Raw genomic sequence first — 21313 nt, forward strand, 5'->3', positions numbered from 1 at the left:
TGACACCATCTTTAATTACATAGTCGCGCACTATTTTAGCAGTAAGATCCCCACCTATTTTAGCCTAGGATCCTACAGCACACAGAATAGAGTTTAATATGCAGATTTTGCTTAAAATATAACTTCACATCCTATACAAATACACATTATTCTAGCTCTGTTCTGAAGGTTGGATTGCTAATATCCTCCCAGCCATTTCTGCTGTACTCCGAGCAGCAGCACCTTACTGCTTTCACAGTAAATTTATGCTTCACAAAATCCCCTTGAGATAAGGCACAAAGAAAATCTGGCCAAAATACCTGCAAACTTAAGAAAAGGGTTTAAAAAAAGAGGTCTTTCAGTATACGCAGTATTTTAAAGCACATTATATTTTAAATGCATCTCTGACTCAGCTGTAACACATGAAGCACAAAGAAAATGAGAAATGTGAAAAGTTAAAAGTAACTTGCTTTGCATGACACATAAGACTCCAGCTATTTTCAGGATCACTCAGCTGCCTTCACAGGCTGACTTCCTTTGCTCTTCTTTCATTCTCCATGCATCAGTCATCATCAATTTCTGTGACACAGACTACAGTGGCTTTTACCTCCACATTGTCCTAACTCCTCCCAGCATGTTCACTTTTTGCACTGAATGGCAAAATGCTTCCTTGAAAAAACATTCTGTTTACATAATTAAAGACTGTATTCAACATTACATGCTTCCTGCTTGAAACTATCTTCTGAAGCATGTTATTTTTCAACTTTAAAAACATTATTTGAAAGAACACACGTTTACACGCATATGTATACATACATACTGCCTCCCTACACACTAAGTGACAAGCATACAATGATAACTGTACAAGATATTTAAAAAGAGTTAACTTTTACATAAAGATTTTTTTCTAGGGTGATGAAAGACATGCAGAAGTAAATAAATGATATGAAATAAGTAAAGGGGTAGGTTTATAGTCTGAATATCTGAAACACTTCCAAATAAATTCATTTGTCTGTGAAATACTCTCCAACTGAAGCTATGATATATCTAAGCTAGAAATATTTCAGGCAAGCCTAGACAAGAAATTACAATGTGTAATACAAGATCCAACCCACACAAGTCAATAACTGGCTTGCATGAATGGTAGAAATGCCCAACCACATTAGACCAGTGCTGGGTCCATCCATCACCAGTGCTCTGTCTCCAGCAGAGGCAAAAGCAGATGCTACTCAGGAGAGGGCACAAGCCTAACAGTTTCTGCAGTCTGATTCCAATTTTCCATCCTGAAAGTGGCACGTAAGCACTACCCTTTGTTTACTCTGCTTTAACAGGTTCCCTGTTGCTAAAAGGACCTTTCCTCCAATCCTGCAGGAATGGAGTTTCTTTATAACCTTTCATGTGGAGCCTTGTCAAAGGCAATTGCAAAATACAGACCAGATTTTATCCACATAGTTACTGTCACCCTTCTGCAATTCCAGCAGGTTAATGAAGCAGGATTTCCCTTTACAGGAGCAACAGTGATGCTTCCTCAACAAAACTGCGTTGATCTGTGCTCAGTGATCTCTCTCCCTCTCTGTCGTTTCCCCCGCCCCCGCCTTTTTCCTAAAGACAGACTCGCCATCTTCCCAAGTATGGAAGCAGCCAGGCTCACTGGTTTGCAGCTCCCTCTGGAGCCCATTTTGTAGATGGGAGTTACAGTGGCAGCTTGCCAGTCCGCTAGCACAGTGACTGTTTACAACGAGGTGACAGTTCAGTGATTTCATACTTCACTGCCTTCACACCCCTTGGGTGTATCTTGTGAAGATATTAAGATCAAGATATTAACAAATAACTTATCTACTTGATTTCATAGTTGCTGTACAGTTACTTCAAACAGCTCTAACACCTTTGACCCATCTGCTACAAAGAATACCCAAGTTGTTGACACCTTCTTAGCATCTTCAGCAGGGATGACGGATGCAAAGATTCACCGAGTTGTTCTTTTCTGGCCTTGTGAACCCAGTGTATGCTTTTACACTTTTATCATTAAGCAAACCTACAAATTTCCTAACTGGCTTCTTTTTCACTTTATTTAAGCAAAATTTTAATATCACAGCTTAGGCATCTTTGAAAACCACTCTTCAAGAGCTTTTTTAGCCTTCTCAACTTTCCACTTGCATTTGTCCTGCCATTGTTTATTGGCCTAACTGTTCTCACCAATGCAAGCTTAAGTTTTAAATGCCGACCTTTCCTCTGTGAGGGCCACAAAAACTTCCCCACTGAGTCTTTACAGAAAGCTTTTTAAGACTATTTTGGGGTTGGGGTTGGTTTGGGGTTTTTTTACATTTCATTTTTTAAATTTTAGCACATACTGTAGCTGAAACCCAGCTGAAGTACCTTGCTTAACAGTCTCCAACTGTTCACAGACTTTCTGTACTGCTTGTTCTTGTGTTTGGGGATTGGAGGTTTTTTGACTAGTTGCTTCATTTTTATGTGGTTCCCTTTCTGGAAAGTGAACATTGCCAGTCCACTTGATTTGGTCTACTCTCTTCTGCTACTATTTAAATATAATTTAAAAAAAAAAAGGGGAAAAAAAAAAGGTAAACATCACATGAACCCATCTTCATAAAGGATGAGATGTGGGGAAATACAAGCTTCACCTCTTTTCCTTGGCAAGTTACAGAGCAAATCTTCCTGGAAATCATGTCCAGCTGCCTAATGGACAAGAAGGTGATTGGAAACAGCTAGCATGGATTTACCAAGGAAAAATCCTGCTTCACCAACCTGACTGCCTCTGTAAGCAGATGACCGGCGGTAAGAATAAAGGGAGAGCAGGCAATGGTGTATACCTTGAATTTGGCAAGGCACGAGATGGTCTCCTACCTCCTTATTGCCAAATAGTTTAGATCTGAATTGAAAAGTAGGTAAGGTGGCTGGGAAACTGGCTGGACTGTTAGGCTCAAAGGGTGATGATCTGTGGTGTAGAGTTCAACTGGCAGCTAGAAATTAAAAGCACCCCTCAGGGATCCATAACAGAGCCAGTACTGTTTAATGTCTTTATTAACAACCTCGAAGATGAGTTACAGTGCCTCTCAGCAAGTTCACAGATGATAGAAAATGGAGGAGAGAAACTGATATACTCACCAGAGGGCTGGACCGCTGTTCAGAGAGACCTCATAGGCGAAAAAAATAGGCTGATGGGAACTTCATGAAGTTCACCAAAGCCAAAGTCCTGCCAGAATAACCCCTTGCAACAGGACATTCTAGAAGACCACCCAGTTAGAGAGCAGCTTTGCAGAAAAAGTGGGTTCCACAAGTTGAACATTAGGTACTGACATGCTTTTGTGGCAAAGGCTAACAACATACTAGCTGTATAGACAAGAGCAGAGTCAGTTGGTTTACAAAATTGATTCTATTCAGCACTTCTGAGGCTGCATGTGTGGCTGTGTCTATTTTTGAGTTCCTCCAGTAAAGACACTGACCTACTAGATTAAGCCTAGCAAAGGGGTATCACAATGGTCAAGGGTTGGGCACATGAGTTATGATGACAGGTAAAACACCTGGGTTGATTTAGCTCCAGGAGAAGGTAAGATTTTATTGCTGTCTACCTAACGCAAGGGTGTCAAAAAGATGAGTTTGACTTTTCCCAGAGGAGCACCATGGATGGTATGAGAACCAATGGACAGAAGTTAGAATACATTAAATTCAAACTAGATATAAAAAGAAGTTACTCATTAAGCTAGTCAGACCCTGGAACTGTTGCTCAGGAAGGTTTTGAAATCTCCATGCTTGGTCTCCATGTCCTTCATCCTTTGTCAAAACTTGACAAGATCCTAAGCAGCCTTCCCAAACTGCCACTGCTTTGAGCAGCACGTTGGACAAGACAGCTTCTAGAAGTTCCTTCTAAGCTGCACAATTCTGTGCTTCTTGTTGTATTGAGGTAACTATTACAGAGAGGCTTTCTCTCTAATGCTTTCTGAACTAAGTTCTGTATACCACTCAAAATAAAACCCAGAACAGTAATTTTCCTTTCAGCTTCTAAGACTGATTGTTCTAGAAAGTTACTTATTCCATACAAAACTTGTACCTCTACATCTTGCCTTGGCAAGATAATGATGCAGGCTCTATGTGGATAGTTGAAACCTTCCATGATTAAAGCCTGTCCTTCACAATTCATCGAACTTCGCTTTGCATTTCTGCATCACCGTCAGCATCCTGATGAAAAGATCAGCAGTACAACCTCATTGCTACTTATTTGTTATTAAAATATAGGACTTCTATCCAAAAGCATTACACAGTACTCCCTTTTTCTGTAATAGCTGTCCGGTATTACACTTAAATAATCCTTTTCATACAGTGCCACTCTCTCACCAGGTAATCCTACTCTGTCATTTCTGCAAAGCTAGTACCCAGGCAACACTGTTCCCCACAGATTACCCTCGCTCCTCCAGGTCATTGAGACACCTAGTGTGTCAGGATTGTCATCTGATGCCAAGCAGTCCAGCTCCACATCTTATTTTTGGGGCTTCTAGCACAGTAGTACTTGTAAATTATTTCCTCATTCTGTTGCTTAATATGCCAGTCAGCTACTGTTGAGAATATTTTAAAACAGCTTTCCTTATCTTTTGTAACCTCCCTCTACCAACACCTGCTTCCTCCTATCCTTAAAAAGAATCCCTTTACTGCAGGAGCATTCTTGGTGCAAGAGGACATTGTCACATCAGCTAGACAGCAGGTCTCATCTCATTCATGGTCTCATCTAAGAGACTAGATTCCTTCTGGCAAACAGGATGTTCTCCTTTCCCAAGATTTATGCTCTTTGCAGCAGCACATAAAAATCATGTCTCATATGTAGATAATCACACATGTCACACTAAACCAAACTGAATAAATTGCATTCCACTGGGGAGACTGCTACCTGCATCTGAGCTTAATTTTTTTTTCAATCTGGGGAAGCTTAGACAGGTATAGCCTCCCTTTTTGAACCAATTACTGTCATCCTATCCTATCCTAATTAGTTAGTTAGCTGGCTTCTTGGCTTCTTTCATTTTTTCTAATCTCTGAAGCCTGACAATCTTCAGATCACAAACTTGTTAAGTTTTGAATGCACAGATTGGGCCACTCAAGGCCAACACACTTAGCACTGAGCAAATTTCTAAGTATGTAACTCATTTGGGAACATATTCTATACTGATTTCTATTCAATCTTTTCTCTCTGAAAAAACAAATGTAATACAACAAAACATTCAAACTTTCTTTTCTACAGAATTTTTATGGCAAATATAGTGCTAACAGAGAAAAATAAAAATATATGATCTGTATGTCTTGATACATATTCCCTTCATTATACAAAATCAGAAGATGAAAAAGGAACGTACAAGTAATTGTGGCTTTTTATCATGACTGTGCAGTCAAGTGGTTTTTTACTAAGTCTTTTTACATTTCAAGGCAAAAAACAGAGCAAAAATTGCAAAGTGAGGAACCACATGCAGAAGCAAGTCACTCTTCTATTTGTTCCCAACTCAGTAGTAAAATGTGCTCTGACATAGATCAGTATTTTTGACAAGCTATTCTAGCTAGAACTTGTAAAAAAAAAAAAAAAGCACCTGTATATGCATCTTAACAAAAAATACACATCTAGTTCAGTCCTCTAAAATTCACCACAGAAGTACTGTATCCTGCATATTTAGTTACAAGAGTGCAGCTCAACAAAAAAGATGAAAGGGTGTAATGTGGTCTTCTTGAAGAGCACAATTCTTTGCAGAGACTGTATGATTGCTACTTTCCCCAAGAACAAGTGAACATGATCAGTTGGAAGAAGCATCAAAGAAGGGTCAAGTAAGAAATTTCTAAGGAGCAAGAAGGAACTGCAAGAAATTCAAGGTAACTGAAGAAGTCACAGAAAACTGCTGAAGTATAATGCAACATTGAAAGAAATTACTCAGCAGTAAAAAACCATGGGTGGGGGGAGATACTGGCTTTCCAGCCTTTCATTTACGCCATTGTCTCCCTCTGCATCCCATCACACAGATGCGCCAACCTAACAGGTAAGAACTGATTTATCTTTATGAAACTCTCCCTCCCTCTCCAAAAAACATTGCAAGTGGGTCTGAAGATAAACATCTGTGTGTGTTTTTTCCCCAAAAGTGGCATTCCCTTTAACAGACGTCTTACCCACCAGTCTTTTAAATGATCCATGTTCAACTCTTTTACAAAGCAGATTAGGTACACGAAGAGACCTATGATCCAGCTGCACAGATTTTAGTGACATGAGATGCTTCCCTCACTGACTGAGGGTGAAGAAAGGATTGCCTCTGCAATCCTTCAACTCAAAGGATCAAAAATAAGCTCTGTGTGTGGTAATGCAGAATACTAAACTACTGGAACTAGAGAGTCAGAACAGCAGTATCAAAGTTCAGATACTGTGAATAAGAGCTTCCAACACTATTTTAGCAGATGAAGCTATTATTTGCTGTAATTATCTTAAGTGTATGCTCACTGGATTTACTGCATTGGTTTTTGCATCGTTCGGTTTCAATTAACACATCAAACAATGGAAAGAAGAAATGTGCCAGGTTTTGATCCTAACTGAAAGGGGATTTCTCTGTGCATTGAAAAACTTGTGTTCGATTTAGCAAGTGCTGAGCAAAGGGTATCATGTTTATGTCATCTGAAAAGATCCGAGACACAAACTGAAGCTGAGAGACAGAATCTTTGAAGATATTTCTACAGTGGAAAGGTAGTTTCTGTGTAAAGTCTTTCTAGCCGACCGTAGTCTTGAGGCATGGATAATGAAAAGAAATCTCTGAACTTTAGTACTTGCCTCCTCCATCTTTTGATGGTAGAAATGCTGTGAGTTGAAGAGGTTTCGATAGCCAGCAATTTTGAGGATGATGTATATTTAAAGATGCCTTGTGTTAATCTCCATTTAGCTGTGCTTCCAGCAAATTTTTTAAGGACTGCTCCACAAATTTCATATTTTACAATTAGATACAACCACAAGCTTTATTTAAAAAGCAAAGAAAAAATAACAGCAAATCATTTTTCTCCTGATAAATCCAGTAGTTACTAAACAAAGTGAAAGAAATTACAAATTTACATTGCGTATTAGGTTAATTATCTTTCCTATTTCAGATTACAATACTGAGTAGCACAAGTATTTGAGCACAACTCTTTTCCCACTAGGGAAATTCAGCAATGAGTGTATTTAGGCACTGGAGAAGAACAAACCTAAAAAAATTTGGCAACAGTCCACTCTGCTTTGTAAAGCAGCAACATAGAACACAGAGGATGCTTTCAGTTTACCATTTCACAGATCTCTTAATGACAACGTATCTGTTAACAAGCAGGGTGCTTTCTAGTTCTCTTTTTCATACTATGTAAGTTTTTGCTTGAGCAAACAAATAAAATATATAGTGTATGATGTTTATAGATTAGTATTTTTTGAGGAAAACTGATTTTCTGCCTTTTTAAAATTGAAACTTTCAAATTCTATGCTTTTAATTAAGTTTATGTGTTATTTCAGTCAGCATCTCATAAACATGATCTCTCTATTATGTCTATTACACGATTAAAAAGCCTCAACCTTCTAAGCATTTTACAAGAAACAGATTTTAAGCTCCATTTGTACAGGGAAAAGCTAGAAACTGAAGTTCATTCAGAGATGATACCCCTGTACAAAAGGAGAAATATGATGTATGTAGGTACCAAAGTGCTGCTAAGCAAACCACACGCAACATCAACACCTCCCCTCCCCGCCCCCGAACAAGTAAGGAATGAACAAGGAGAAACTATGCAGTCTTGTAGTTAAGGTGTAGTTAAGGTTGATGAACCAGGAGAAGAAAAAAAAGGAAAAAGAAGAGGCCTATGGAAAAACCTAACATAGACAACAGAAGTGATTAAGGTTCTAAATTAAATACATACAGAAATGTAGAACTCAAAAGGAAGTCTATGGTAATCATAATAGGAAAACAAAAAACTTTTCTTCGGAAAAAAGTGTTTGCTCTATAGACTCAGAGAAGATAGACCTTTGAACCATAATTCAAGAAGGAATGATGGGATTTGAATACAATGGAAATATGCAGGTCAAGAGGAAAGACAAACAAACCAAAGCGTGAGTATAAATTGATCACTTCCAGCTCATGATAAATTCACATCTTCGCAGCTTTTCTCCTGACAACGAGAAATATACATTCATGCTATGTATTCAGTCTACTATGTAATTCAACTTTAAAAAAGGGAAGATCTTAGGATATAATTTAAAGCAATAGAGAGATACCAGACATGACCTTTGTGCAAATGTTTATCAAACGCTGTGAAGTATTCTGACAACTTACACAATCTTTTATATTGATATGTGGAATAGGTGAAACCTTGCAGGGTATTGAAACTCCAGAATTCTGCAAATAAGCTCTTAAATATTAATAAATTGATGAAAAAGCTAAAAATAGAAATAAAATCTCTCTAAAGTTCAATGTGTTTTAAAAGCAATTAAAAAAACTGCTCAGAATTGTCTCTGAAAATTCACATAAAACATCTTCTAGCTGTATACATGAATAACCTTAGGCAAAGGAGATTCATTACTAGGAATACCTATCAGCAATGCAGATGAAAAGAAAGTAACCACTCAGTGTTAAACTTCATTAAGTTTCAGTAAACTCAAAGTCTAAATTCTTATCTGCAATGGTAATACTAACACGGTGAGCCACTTCTGAAAGCTTGCAATGTTGAAATTGAAATTATCACTCGGCCTGTATCTAGATGCATTCTTTACACAGGATCATTTCAATCAGTTTGGTTTCAATTTTTTAAGCTGAAAAGGTAAAAACATTTTCAAAACATGGTAAACAACTCTTTTCTGATGGCACTGGAAAAGTCTTTTCAGTCCTCGTTAGTTTATAGTCAAGGTTTCTAGAGTCCTGAAGAAGACTGTATAACTGAAAAATGTACCCAGCAAATTTACAGTAACGCCATATCAAATTTGCCGATAATGAAGGTTACGTAACTATGAGTGACTCACATGATTGCAATTTCTAATTTTAAGAACAAACACACTAATCCTGTATCTATTAGATGAAATGAAAATCTTATTTAAAATATGTATTCAGCTCCCACATACACTTTTCTGCTCAGGACCATTTCTTAAAGAGGGAGGAAAAAAAGACTGGTTTTGCAATGTGCTTGAAAGAGTAAAAAAACCTAGTGGACTGAAAAAAAAAATCCAGAATTTATGACTCCTTCCAGAAAAAATGCCTTGCTCTTATTCATATTCAAATGTTGTATTTTCTAGCAGCTTTGCTAAGTTTGAATGATAGCCTATGAGATGGGAGAAAAGTGACTTAAAGCCATACAAAGCCTGGAAACCGGTGTACTGCTTTTCACCTTTATGCAGACCTGAAATTGCCTCATGGCTTTGAGCATTCTGCATAGAGAGGTTATGCTGCTTCTAAGTATATCTGGTAGAATCTGACTCTATTGCTTCAGTAATTCTTTCTCAACAATCAGCATTTCCTTATCTGGTTCCAAAAAAAGTCAAAAACTCAAAGAGACCTTCCAACAATATAACCTACTCCAAAATACTTTTAAAGGTTACTCTGTTGACAAGTAACAGTCCAGGCCAGCAGCAGTCTTAGATGCTCTAGATTATATGGTCAGAGAACAACCTCCAACTCCTTCCTAGCCAAGAAGAAGCCACCGAGTCCTTGAATTAACAGGAATCAGCACCCTAAATTAGCAGAAATCTATTGGCACTTCCTGGAAGACCTGTCAGTATCTTCTAATGTGGCAGGTCAGAAGTAGAACCATGTCTTTGTTTTCACATCCCAAAACCAAACTCAAAGTGTTTTGTTTACTATCAATGATTTCATGAAAGTCATTCTTCTTGCTTTTAACATATATATATAAAAGGCACCAAGAGGAGCAGGAAAGCACACAGCATCCTGTTTTATGTACCAAGGCCTCACTTCTGTCCTCCAACTATGATTGTCACAGTCTCGCTTGGCAATATTAAAACAAGGATAGTAAGAAATCAAGAGAGATCAGATCTATCCAGCTAATAGTTTATGCTGGTATTGCATACATTTTTAAAGGTACTGACCTTGACCCACAATTATAGTATCTGCTCTTTCCAGTATCATACAATATTCTAAATTCTATTTTATGGCAACATAACACTTTTGATTACTCCTCCATTATTTAGTTATTTTTGTAATACTCACCCATTTGGAACATAGGAAGAGGTAGCATAATAAAAACTGTGCTATAGAATCAGTTTTGCCAAAGGAATTACTTCTGATTTCTTTTAGATTATAGCTAGGCATCAGCAAGAAATGCTCTGTAACAGTTGCTTACTTATCAAGTTACTAGAATAGGCGAAATGCTTGTACCATCTGCATATAAGCAGGGCTTCTGCAAATTATATGTTCTTGCTAGAACAAAATTTCCTAGTACTCATCATTTTTAATTGTCAGCAGTTCTAAAGATACCATCAGGAGCTCTCACACAGCTCCAAATCTAAGGTACATATATACATGCACACTTGGGTCTCAATGCATTAAGGTAAAGGTAATTCAGAAAGATAGCCTGAACTATAGCATAAACTTTCTCTCTGCACTTACCAGTTTAAAGGGCTCCCTCCCTCAAGAGTTGCCGACCCTAGGTTAACCCATTGCCAGAGGACTCTAGTTAGTCCTCTAGCAAACCATTGCCTCCTGAGTAATACACATCCCGTAAGTCAGCCATTGCTCATCAGCAGCTTTCTGCATTCACAGGTAGGGCCAGCAGGAGACTCCTACACTCCTCTGCATACAGATAAAAGGAATTAAGAGACGATGCTCATGGCAGTCTAAAATAAACACACAAATAAACAATAAGACTTTTTTTCCATTTGTCCCAGGGAATTTTATCTGGAAAATAAAACCAAGCAGAGAATCTCATTTCTAATAGAGCTGAATACATAAGAAGGAATAACCCACTGAGGAAACCGACTCCTTCCCAAGGATTACATGTTGTAAGACTGCAGCAGGATGACTCTTTGGAGAAATAAGCAGAAGCAACCACAATCTCCTAATGCATACTGTTGCTGGTGTGGACAGATATCAGGGGGTTAGTACAGGAGCTGCTGCAGTCGGGGAAGCCTTCCTCAGAGTCCAAGAGGTTAACTATTGCCTTTTCAAATGTTTTCCTCCAGAGTCATGGAAGATTGTTTAAGACTGGAAAGCCAAATTAAGAAGAAAATCAGACAGAAAAAGACTGCTGAGCAAGGTTTGCATGCTCTTTATCAGGGTCCTTAAAAAGGGACAGGAGTATTGCTTATGACAGTAACCAAAATAAGTAAGTTTTAAAGACACTGGGTCAAAGTAGTGCCAGGGAATTTTTTCTTATCCAAAGCTTAAGCCGAATAGCCTAAATCCTTTCAAGGAAAATGGGATAGCAGAAGAAGCTCTGTTTTCTTCCCCTCAGAAAAGAGCTTGAGAAGAAAGACAGCAAATCAACACAGAAAGGTCTTCTAGGTAAGCAAAACTGAATTGTACTCTGTTCAAGAGTCTTCAAAAAGATAAAAATTCTACTCTGTAAAACCAGAGTAGAATGCACAAGCACATTACACATACTTTTGTAACAAGCCCATACAGAAAATATAGGAAGAGGCTGTCATAAATTAGGATGGGGAGTCTGATACATCATAATACAAACACTGACTTTAATTTTCTACTACTCAAAAATAGTTTAGTCATGAAAACGAAGCTAGGCAAAAACTTTATCCAACTTTTACATGTGAAATACTACTCTGACAGAAATTCTTCACTTTGCTCCTACAGCATTATGATTCGAGAACATTTGCCTGCAGTAAGGGCAAAATACACTCTTTTCATGGGTCTGTATATTTATGTGTCAACTGACAGCCTTGGGAGGTGAGAGTAAACCTGGGAGCAGGTGTTTGATCTAGACTGTGTGAGAGAACAAAAACCATTACATACGTCTGGGGATAACGCTGCCAAAAGAAGAGTAAAGCAAAAAAGTACTAGTGTTACTTACATTTTGTGAGCATTCAAACTATTCAGAATGATTTACTGGAATTCCTTTACAGGAAGAAAATTGTAAACTTACAGTTTACACAAAGAAAGTTGTAGACTTAATTAACCAAGGAAATGGAATATTTGACTATACAGAGTCATTGAGCTATCTATCTTACTTTTTCCATTCACTTCCCAGAAATATGTCTTTATCATTCTTGTTTCCCAATTCAGTCACTTATAGGATGGATGAAAATTGCAGGAAGCAATATCTGTTGGTGCTAAGTAAAGTCTCTCTGATTTACAACCCACATTCAGGAGTGAAAAAGGATAAAAGCAGCTCCCCCCACACCAATCCAATGTCTGTTCACATAACAAAAAAGTGAACAGTGTCATAGTTGTCAAGAATGAGTTTTGAGATATATTTCAAATTAATAGTCACTCAACCGAAGATGCACTAGCGACTAAAATAGTTTCAACATGCAGCATAACCTTTAGCTTGCAAAAGGTTGGCAGAAACCCATGTCTAAAATTTTATCTACCACTTAGTAATCTTTCATTTGTTTTACTGTAGCACAAAACCCAGCTGACTGATCAAAAGGTGTTTAAAAAAAAAGTTATATTGTGTGAATTATGCTCATTATTTTAATTTGAATTTTTTTCATTCCTTTATAACAAGACCATCAGAACAGTATCATAAACAGTGTTTACCTGTACTTAGTTCACAAAGAATTCAGCCTGAGGGCCATGACAGGGGTACCAGTGTAATCAACATAACCCAGAGAAGCACACAGGGTGAGGACTCCATTGCATGAATATCAAGAGAGTTTTATTGTCCCATCAGTGCTTTTAACATTTATATAAACCTCAGATCACCAACACACCAAAGTCTCTATTACCTACAGCTTGTTTTTAGTATGGAGCTAGTTTCCAATAATGCAAAGTAAGGATGCAAATCAATTTCTTAAATTATTTCTTACACTGAAATATTTGAGTTTTAGGAAAATTTGGAAGATTCCATGTTTATTCTCATGTGACTGTGTTTGAAAAAAGCAGATACAATAATACTTCTTAGAAAACACATTCTGAATTCTTTACAAATTAGAAAAAGATCCAAAAACATTAAGATAGGTTAAACTTTTTGTATGTATATGCACATTCTGCCTCATGCAGCAAAAGAGAGCCAAGTACCTCATCACAAAGATTGTGCTGGGCCACAATAAAGGTCCACTTTGTTCCACATTGGAGTTTCTGGAATTCCAGAACTGTACACTTTAGGAAAGAGTTCAAGGGATAAGGCAAGAATACATAAACATTGCTTAATAGTTTTAAAATATTATTTGCACTCTTTGAAGAAACTTAATGTGTCTACTTCTTTGCAAAATTCAGTTACTGAAATTCCAAAGCTGAGATATACCTAAACCTGAAAATTTGCTATTTCCCTTCCAAAAGCAGTACCGTGCAAGGAAAATGGAAAACTAGCACGGTATGCTGAATTGAGCTGTTGCCAGAAAGCACCAAGCAGTGCTGCCATTACCAGAATTCCCAGGAACTCCATAGGAGGTGTTGGAGAGAAACCTATATTCATCAGTTCCTCACTACTCCTGTAATATAGCAGCCTGACAGCTTATGTTACTAGCTTTGGTGTGCTTTGGTGTTACAGATTGTAGGTTCATAGGCTTCTTACTACGAACATTCAGTACAGTTTAACAAGACACACTTAGTACTTCTTTATTTTTATCTATACATATATACATACGCTGATAAATCAGACATTTCCTTCTAAATGCTGAAGAACTTTTGTCTAGGCAATAAAGATAAGAAAAAACCAGCACTCTCCCAGGCAGTGTGCTTACCAACAGTACAATATTTCATTTCTGTAACATTCAGATAATCTACAGAAATCACTGTGATTCAACAGCAAAGCAGACAATCCTTCTATGCAAGCAATACTACGGGAAGCTAACTTAAGAGTCCCTACCTTTCTCCAACATCCCTCTGCTAGTCTTGTCCCTGACGATGCCCAAATTTTATCATGAATGCAACTTTAATTCTGCCTTTCCCTGCTTACGTATTATGGAAGAATGTTTAACAGCATGACTGCATGTTTTCAGTGTGACACGGTTTCGTCATGTATGAGAAGGCCCTGAAGTACTACAGGCTGCTTATGAAGATTTGATAACACCAATTGGATTTTGAACTAATACCTACAGACAAGAAAAGTCTGATTAAATATGGAGGAGCAAAAGAAAAAGATCAACACATTTGATTTCCAGAACCACAGCAAGCTCCCAAATCTGTCTGTTAGCTAGGACACAGGAAATTACAAGATCTGGTGGACACAGGTAAGAAAAGTTCTGGAGACAAGCTTAACAATTAAAGATCATTAATCTCATCATCCCTGACGGATCACTCTCACTGGAAAACAACAATATATTTGTTTCAGTTAGCTGACACAGTGCCTTGTGAAAATGTAACTGGAAGCTTGCTAGAAAAGCGAAAATAATTCTCTTCACAAAAGGCGGCCATGTAAGTTAATTACGCAAAAGCCCCTACATGACTTCATGTGGCATTTACAGTTCTGACTTCAGTCCTTTAAAAATGTCTTTTGAAAACTGCACCCTGTAGTACAACTAATGGTGCTGTTCTCTTACGTTTTAAATTATTTGTGGTGGTTTTAGCCAACAACTTCAGTGTTTCAAGTTCTCACGCTTTGAGCCTGTCATTTCCACTGACCAACGTTCAGTCCAGTCAGTGAGCATGTACCTTTGTTAGAACTCCCTAACATCAGCTGCAGAATCTAGGCTGTAATCGTTTTCAGTGGAACAAAAGGTGGTATTTTAGATTTAGCAATCTTTTTATCCATCCAAAACCTAAAGAAATACATACACATCATTATTTTAACTATATTTGGCTTTGCAGTATAGAATTACTAATTGCAGTAAAAAGTAAACAAGAGGCCTGAGACATTAGATTTAACTGTTTTGCAGTAAGAAGCCTGCTATGTCCCACCACTCCTAAAAATGAAGAACAGAAAGATTACTCTACAGAGATAGTACATATGTCAGAAGGGCTATACTCTGTAGGTGACACTTTTTAACACTGATGTAGCATGAATGTGCTTTGCTCCAAATTAATTTGGTACACAACGTAGCTATCAAGTGGAACAAAGAAAAAAAATACTGTGGTATTTGGACATTGCACACAACAGAGGTTTTAAAACTAAAAGTCTCTGATGACCAGATATTTCCTGGTTAGCCAAAGAGACTGTCAAGGTGATCAAAACTGCATTTTTTCAGCAGGTCCTGTAGAAAAAAAGAAAGGGGAAAAAAAAAAAAAAAAGGCACATTCAGGAAGCAGAGAAACTAATAAAGCCTAGGCTTGTGTCTCTTACTGCCACCATTCCAGAACGGTAAATTTAGCTTTCCTCCACCATACCCATTCTGATAGCTAGAAATGGCAAGAGGCATCACATGCTGCTGCTGGTCCCAAGTTAGGCTCCTGTGAACTGGCTGGTGAGATACCAGGGGACAGGGTATAGAACAGTTGCTTTGACTCTACAAAGAATAAGGAAAGAAGAAATCATGAGGTCTTGTTTTCCTAAAAAAGCAAAGCTAATAAAAAACCTTTATTAAGTAGCTGCTATAGCCGAGTAAGGATGCTACCAAGCTTACAGTAACTCCACATGCTTCAAAGATCCAGAGCACATTTCCTACATGGAGGACATGCACAACTACTCGGGCACTCAGAGGAAAGAATGACTACCAATGGTTCTTTGAATGATGTCGCTATCTCTTTCACTTTATACGCATTTCCTCCTTATCACTAGCTGCGTATGACCACACCATACAGACAATCGATTTCCAGTCAGCTGTGAAGATAATGACTTACGTCATAATGTCTTCTGCTGAAGAATGTACTAGGTCTAATAATTCAGTGTTGCTTTTATCAGTTACAAGATCTCCTACAAAGTAATCCAGAACAAAAGATGTAAAATTGTAAAGCTTCCACAATAGTTTATACACATTCAAATATAGCTTTCCAAAGTATGTACATAAAGGCCAAAGGGACAGGGTACCCCTATATTTCAGCAAAAAAGAATTTAATACAAAATGCCGAAGTAGTTTCAATTAGCTAGCTTGCAATCAAGTAGCAGTTCAACTGGACATGCTACATACTAACTTATCCTGAATTTCAGCAAAATCCAAATAATATAGATACAAAGATGAATCTAGCTAATTTGGGAAGACAATGTTGAAGGACATATATGTCAATACAATTCTACAGAAAGTTACAACATTTAGCACTTAATAGCCAAGATTAAAAATAATCCATCTAAAACTGAGAACTATACTAGATCTATATATATCTGTATGTTTATATATGTATCTATAAAAATTTATCTATCTGTAAAATGATATGCCTATTTTCATTGAAGATATTCCAGTTCTATGCAGCTGCTAGATGCTGAATCTCAAAGCACCAGGGTCACACAGCTGAATAAAAAAAAATTTAATTTTTTTATGTTACTAGATCTTTCTCTTGCAAGTTTTCAGCAGTTTCATGCAGCTTAAATAAAAATATTGTATTTATACAAGCATGGGTCACTCTCTTCCTCAGCTAAGTGTTAACTACTGTTTGAATTCTACTATGTTTTTCGGTCTGCTTAAGGGGGAGAAAAAGTGAACAAATAGCATATTTTTCTTAACACAGAACATGAACATCAAAGCAATACCTGCTTCTGTAGCCTCTAATAACATGGTACTTAACAGGAAATGACTGCAGCATAATACAGGTATTGCATACTTCATAGGGAAAAATGACCCAGATTGAGAAGACCAAAATGGGACATCCTAGCAAAGCTGTGGAATTGTTTTCATTTGGACATTAGCATTAATAAACACTTCAAAGAATACTTAGGGAATTTATTTCAAGTACTGCTTTGTGCTCCTGTTTGTAACTCTTCAATTTTGGTATGAGTTTAGCTGGTAGCTGCCATAGGATTTCTTAAGACAATGAGTTGCGACTATTTTCTTAGCTACTGGTTCATATTTCAAAGTGAACTTAAATTTTGGACCTTTTTGTTTTGTTTTGTTTTAATAATAAAGAATTTAAAATATGAGATTTTATAACTCAAATTAAAAATGCAGCTTTTAATCCACATCATATACATGGTGGAATATAATCTGATATTCTTTGTGAGGAAGCAAATAGTAGGGGAGGAGGTTTAATAAAGAAGTCAGATAAAACTATTACCAAAAATGGTTTCTATAAAGTCAGAGAATAATTATTCTCCAACGCACTTAGTACAAACATAAATTATATTAATAGCAAAAAAACACCTCTTTGTTCCAGGGGAATGTTGGGAAAAATCAAGAGAAATATATGCATAAAGCATTGAGCACACACTGAATAATCAGATTATTGATTATTAAATTTTATTATATTTTACTAATCTAGTATGGGATTGTAGCAATATAGAGATACTGTCTTTTATATGCACAAATGGCTCAAATTTATACATCATTAATTGTGGAGAGGATGCAGCCCATGGTTCTGAAACATATTTCATTATTAATTGCAAAGTAATACAACATGCACATACTATTCTTTACTAATCAAAAAGTTAAAAAATGATAGTAACAATGCCACACATTCTGCATCAGCATTCTCAAAAAATAGCTCTGACATCAGGCATTCTGAACTTCAGGAAAACAGAAAACCTCATATATTTTAAAAAAGACATGCTTAAATTTACATCCTAAACCCTGTATTTGTTTGTGTGTTAGTGTCCAGGTTGAAAGGTGCACAGTGTTTAATAGCTTACATGAAAGACAAAGCAATCCCTGCCTGTGATGAGAAGAAAACTACAAAAGAAAGGACCTGACAGAAAGTAGTGGCTGACACAAAGACTTTCCACCAACTTCAACAGGATTTGGAATTAGGCACCACCAGAATAAGTGACTTCCCAAGCAACTCCAGTTTTTCCGGACTTAAAAACAGATTTCATAACTTACAAGCAGATTGTTTACAGTGTGCCAATACTGGTAATGACTGCATTTTGGAGCCTCGGACATGCATCAATAGGGTTTCCCTGGTTTTACCCTATACTTTATTTATTATCCATCTATTTTCAGAGCAATGTACATGCAAGTTAGACATTTTGCATAGGAAAATCTTCCTTACAGGTAAAACAACCAACCAAGAACAAATAATCGTGTTTTCCTAACATTAATTCTCTGGCCTAATCAGAGACAGAAGTTAAAACAGACTTAAACCAAAATAAAATCCATACACTGACACTCTTTAAGCAATGCTGAGTTGGATTTGGCTTACACGTGTTCTATATCAACTTAAGCTAACAATCAGTAGGATCTATCAAATTAAGTGCATCCACAAAAACTACGGGCTAACCTGATTTACTTACACTGCTTGTAAAATCACACATAATTAATTGGTACAACTCTGTAGATCACGCCCTTTACCCACACAGCTTAAGAAAGAATACATGCAATATAAAGCAGACCTATCCACAGGTCTAAAAAGTACACCAAATTTAGTATTGACTTTCTTAAGAAAATGGGCTCAGATCTTGAAATGCTGACTTGCTTCAACAAATTAAAGACAGTCATTATTTAGAGACAGACGTTGAAGGCAGATATAAAAACCACAGGATTTATGTATTCATTCCTTCCTCACTTCAACCACCAATAAGCTACATTGCCCATAAGGAGTAAAAAGCACCTAAACCCAGACAAGGAGTTCACCTTAATGATCACAATGGTGCACTGACTTCTTACCAAGTACTATGCAGAATTTAAGAACTCATTTTGACTTAAAAAAATCTGTATTTCTAAGAGCTCAACTGTTTGTTCATGCCACTTCACCACAATCTAGTCAAGGCCATTGATCTGCAATGTACTAGGCATAAGAGTGCTCCCCATAAATGTGACTGGCACAGGAGCTTTAGAAAAACAGTCCAACTGTACCAACCTTCAGGGTGTGCACAATACATAAGCAATCTCTCTTTCATGGCTTTGTGTCAAAAGGAGAGGCTTATGTTACTGCTCCTGAGTTAGTGTTGTCTATGGTGCATGTGTTTATTAGTGATGGAAGGAGAATTATTACTGCAATTACGTGTATGCAAGAAAGTGCTCTTCCTTACATAAAAATAAAAATAAACAAAAGAAGTACATGTGATAATTTGTTGTGATAGTTTCAAAACAGCAAACAAAGATGTGACAATGAAGTGACAAGAACAGGCACACAACTGTAACTGGCGGATATAGGAATACCCCATGCAACACAGCTACTGACAATATTGTATGTAATACACTAAAGCAGCTTATGGGCAACCCAAGGACTTATATACTACAAAACAATTTGCTGTTGAAATTCTGTGATAGCAGCCTTCATGGTATCTCCACAAAATTGGTTTACACTGTGATCCATTGGGAAAACACATTTTCTTTAATGCTGACAAAAACAAAGTCTGAATAAAAGTTTCTATGATGTCTTGATTCTTCAATAAAAAAAAAAAATCGACTTACAGAAAGTGTTAAATAGCAGCAAAGGGCTAATTATATCATACTAACTTCCTTTCGTCTAGTATAAAAGGACATTTTCTTACTTTGCCTGGCTGAGTATAATAGCCTATGAATTATGAGATCAAAGTTTTCTAAAGTAAGAGTTTCCTTCACCAAGTTTTACACTTACTACAGCTAAAAGAGCTGTGTGAAGGGATCAGCACTAAACCCAAAGGACAGGCTGTGCACAGCAAGAAAGAGAGCAACTCCCTCGTGCTTTTTGCAGGTCACTACCAAGGACCATGTTAGCAGATCCACACCAGACCCTTAACAGGCAGTTCTGCTGCTACCAGTAATTAGCTTGGACAGCTCTGGCTCCAGGAGTAGCAGCAAGGCTACACCATAATGAGCTCAGCTGGGATTAGCAGGACAGGGCAGGGAACCAAGAGAGCTGAGGCATTCTGCATTGCGTATGTATCACAGAGATCAAACAAGGATGGCTGGCTAGGTTATCCCCTCACCACCTCATTCCAAAAATGAAGCACGGCAGTGTGTAAAATACAGGCTAATGAAGAGCGACACCTCCAACAGATGAGAGCCACATTAATTAACACAATCCCTAGATCATGGAATACAGTTTCTGTTAGTGCTAGCAAACTTGTAACTTGTCACTGATTTAAGAGGAGGGGATAAAAAAAAAAAAAAAAAGAAAAAAAAAAAGAGCTGATGTTTTCCTTTTCTGCTTTTGGTAGAAGATGGTTTTATCTTGGAATTTTGCAAGGAATTCCTCTTATGTGGCCTGCAAAGCACTATCTTCAGAAATAAAGAGCAGAATGTTTCTTTATATAAACACCATTTAAGAAACAAACTCACTTTTCAATCAACAGCTTTTTGTGTTCCCTTTTGAAAAAAGCCAGTTCATTCCATACAGCATCAGAATCCTCTTGACAAAGCTGACGGGGATCTGCATGCCGGTATCTGCTTTTACTGCTTTCAATCCTGTTTATGAGTAAAAAGAGTTTGTTTTCAAATTTCTACATGTTTTAGGACCACATGAATAAAAGTATCCTTGCTTTCAGAAAATACAAATTTTAAACTGCGGCATCTACTGAATACAAATCTTGTATGATGTATGCATTCTGTGAGGCATGAAACCTTAAATGCTGTGTTATAGAAAAGTTCAATTACCTAGTTTCAGACAGGCATCGTGCTAGTATGGCACCAAGGCTCTCAACTGACATGTAGCAGAGCAGTGTGACCCACATTCATTCTGTCAACATTCCTTACAATACTGTATGGTATGAGAAAGCAGAGGGTGAAACAGTCACACAATCCCTTGCAAAAAAATGGGAGACCCACCAGGTCCCCTAATGCCTCTGCAGACCAATCTGGAAGTTACACTAATGTCCACTCTAAATCACACTGTTGAGCTACAGTCTAATGAGAGAATAAGCTCTCTATGGATAAGATGATGCATCAGGAAAAAGCATATTGAATTTAGAAGCACAGAAAAAGAAAACAAAAATATTTCACAATTTTTCTGTCATTACAATATTTTTATATACTCTAATAATGCAAAAGATAAAAACTGTATTAAAAAAATCCTTTACAAAATGAATTTAAAACTCTCTGCAATCTAAATTCCTACTGGACATAGAAATAAACTCTCTGAGAATGTGGTAACCTCTTAAGGCTCCTATCATCTTTGCAGTCACGTACGTCAGTGGCAGTTGTATGTACACTGACAGGTGGATTAGGTCCCATCAGCTGCCATCTCAATAACAGATTCTAGTCTATGAAGAATCAGAAAGAATGGAG

The 21313-nt window shown here is 37.2% G+C and overlaps 1 protein-coding gene across 9 annotated transcripts in view; it reads right to left on the minus strand.

Annotated features, from left to right (window-relative positions):
• The window catches only part of CNTLN (centlein), a 198954-nt gene that overhangs the window by 74092 nt on the left and 103549 nt on the right, over window positions 1-21313 (minus strand). For 8 of the 9 annotated variants that reach the window (XM_030004482.2, XM_030004483.1, XM_030004480.1 and 5 more), the window contains one exon: window positions 20369-20494. The exons of the other annotated variant lie outside the window; for it this stretch is intronic. In XM_030004482.2, the coding sequence (XP_029860342.1) occupies window positions 20369-20494 (126 nt within the window). The remainder of the gene's footprint in view (window positions 1-20368; window positions 20495-21313) is intronic. 9 annotated transcript variants of the gene reach the window in all.

The sequence above is a fragment of the Aquila chrysaetos genome, chromosome Z, assembly GCF_900496995.4.
Source record: "Aquila chrysaetos chrysaetos chromosome Z, bAquChr1.4, whole genome shotgun sequence".
Classification (NCBI taxonomy): domain Eukaryota; kingdom Metazoa; phylum Chordata; class Aves; order Accipitriformes; family Accipitridae; genus Aquila; species Aquila chrysaetos.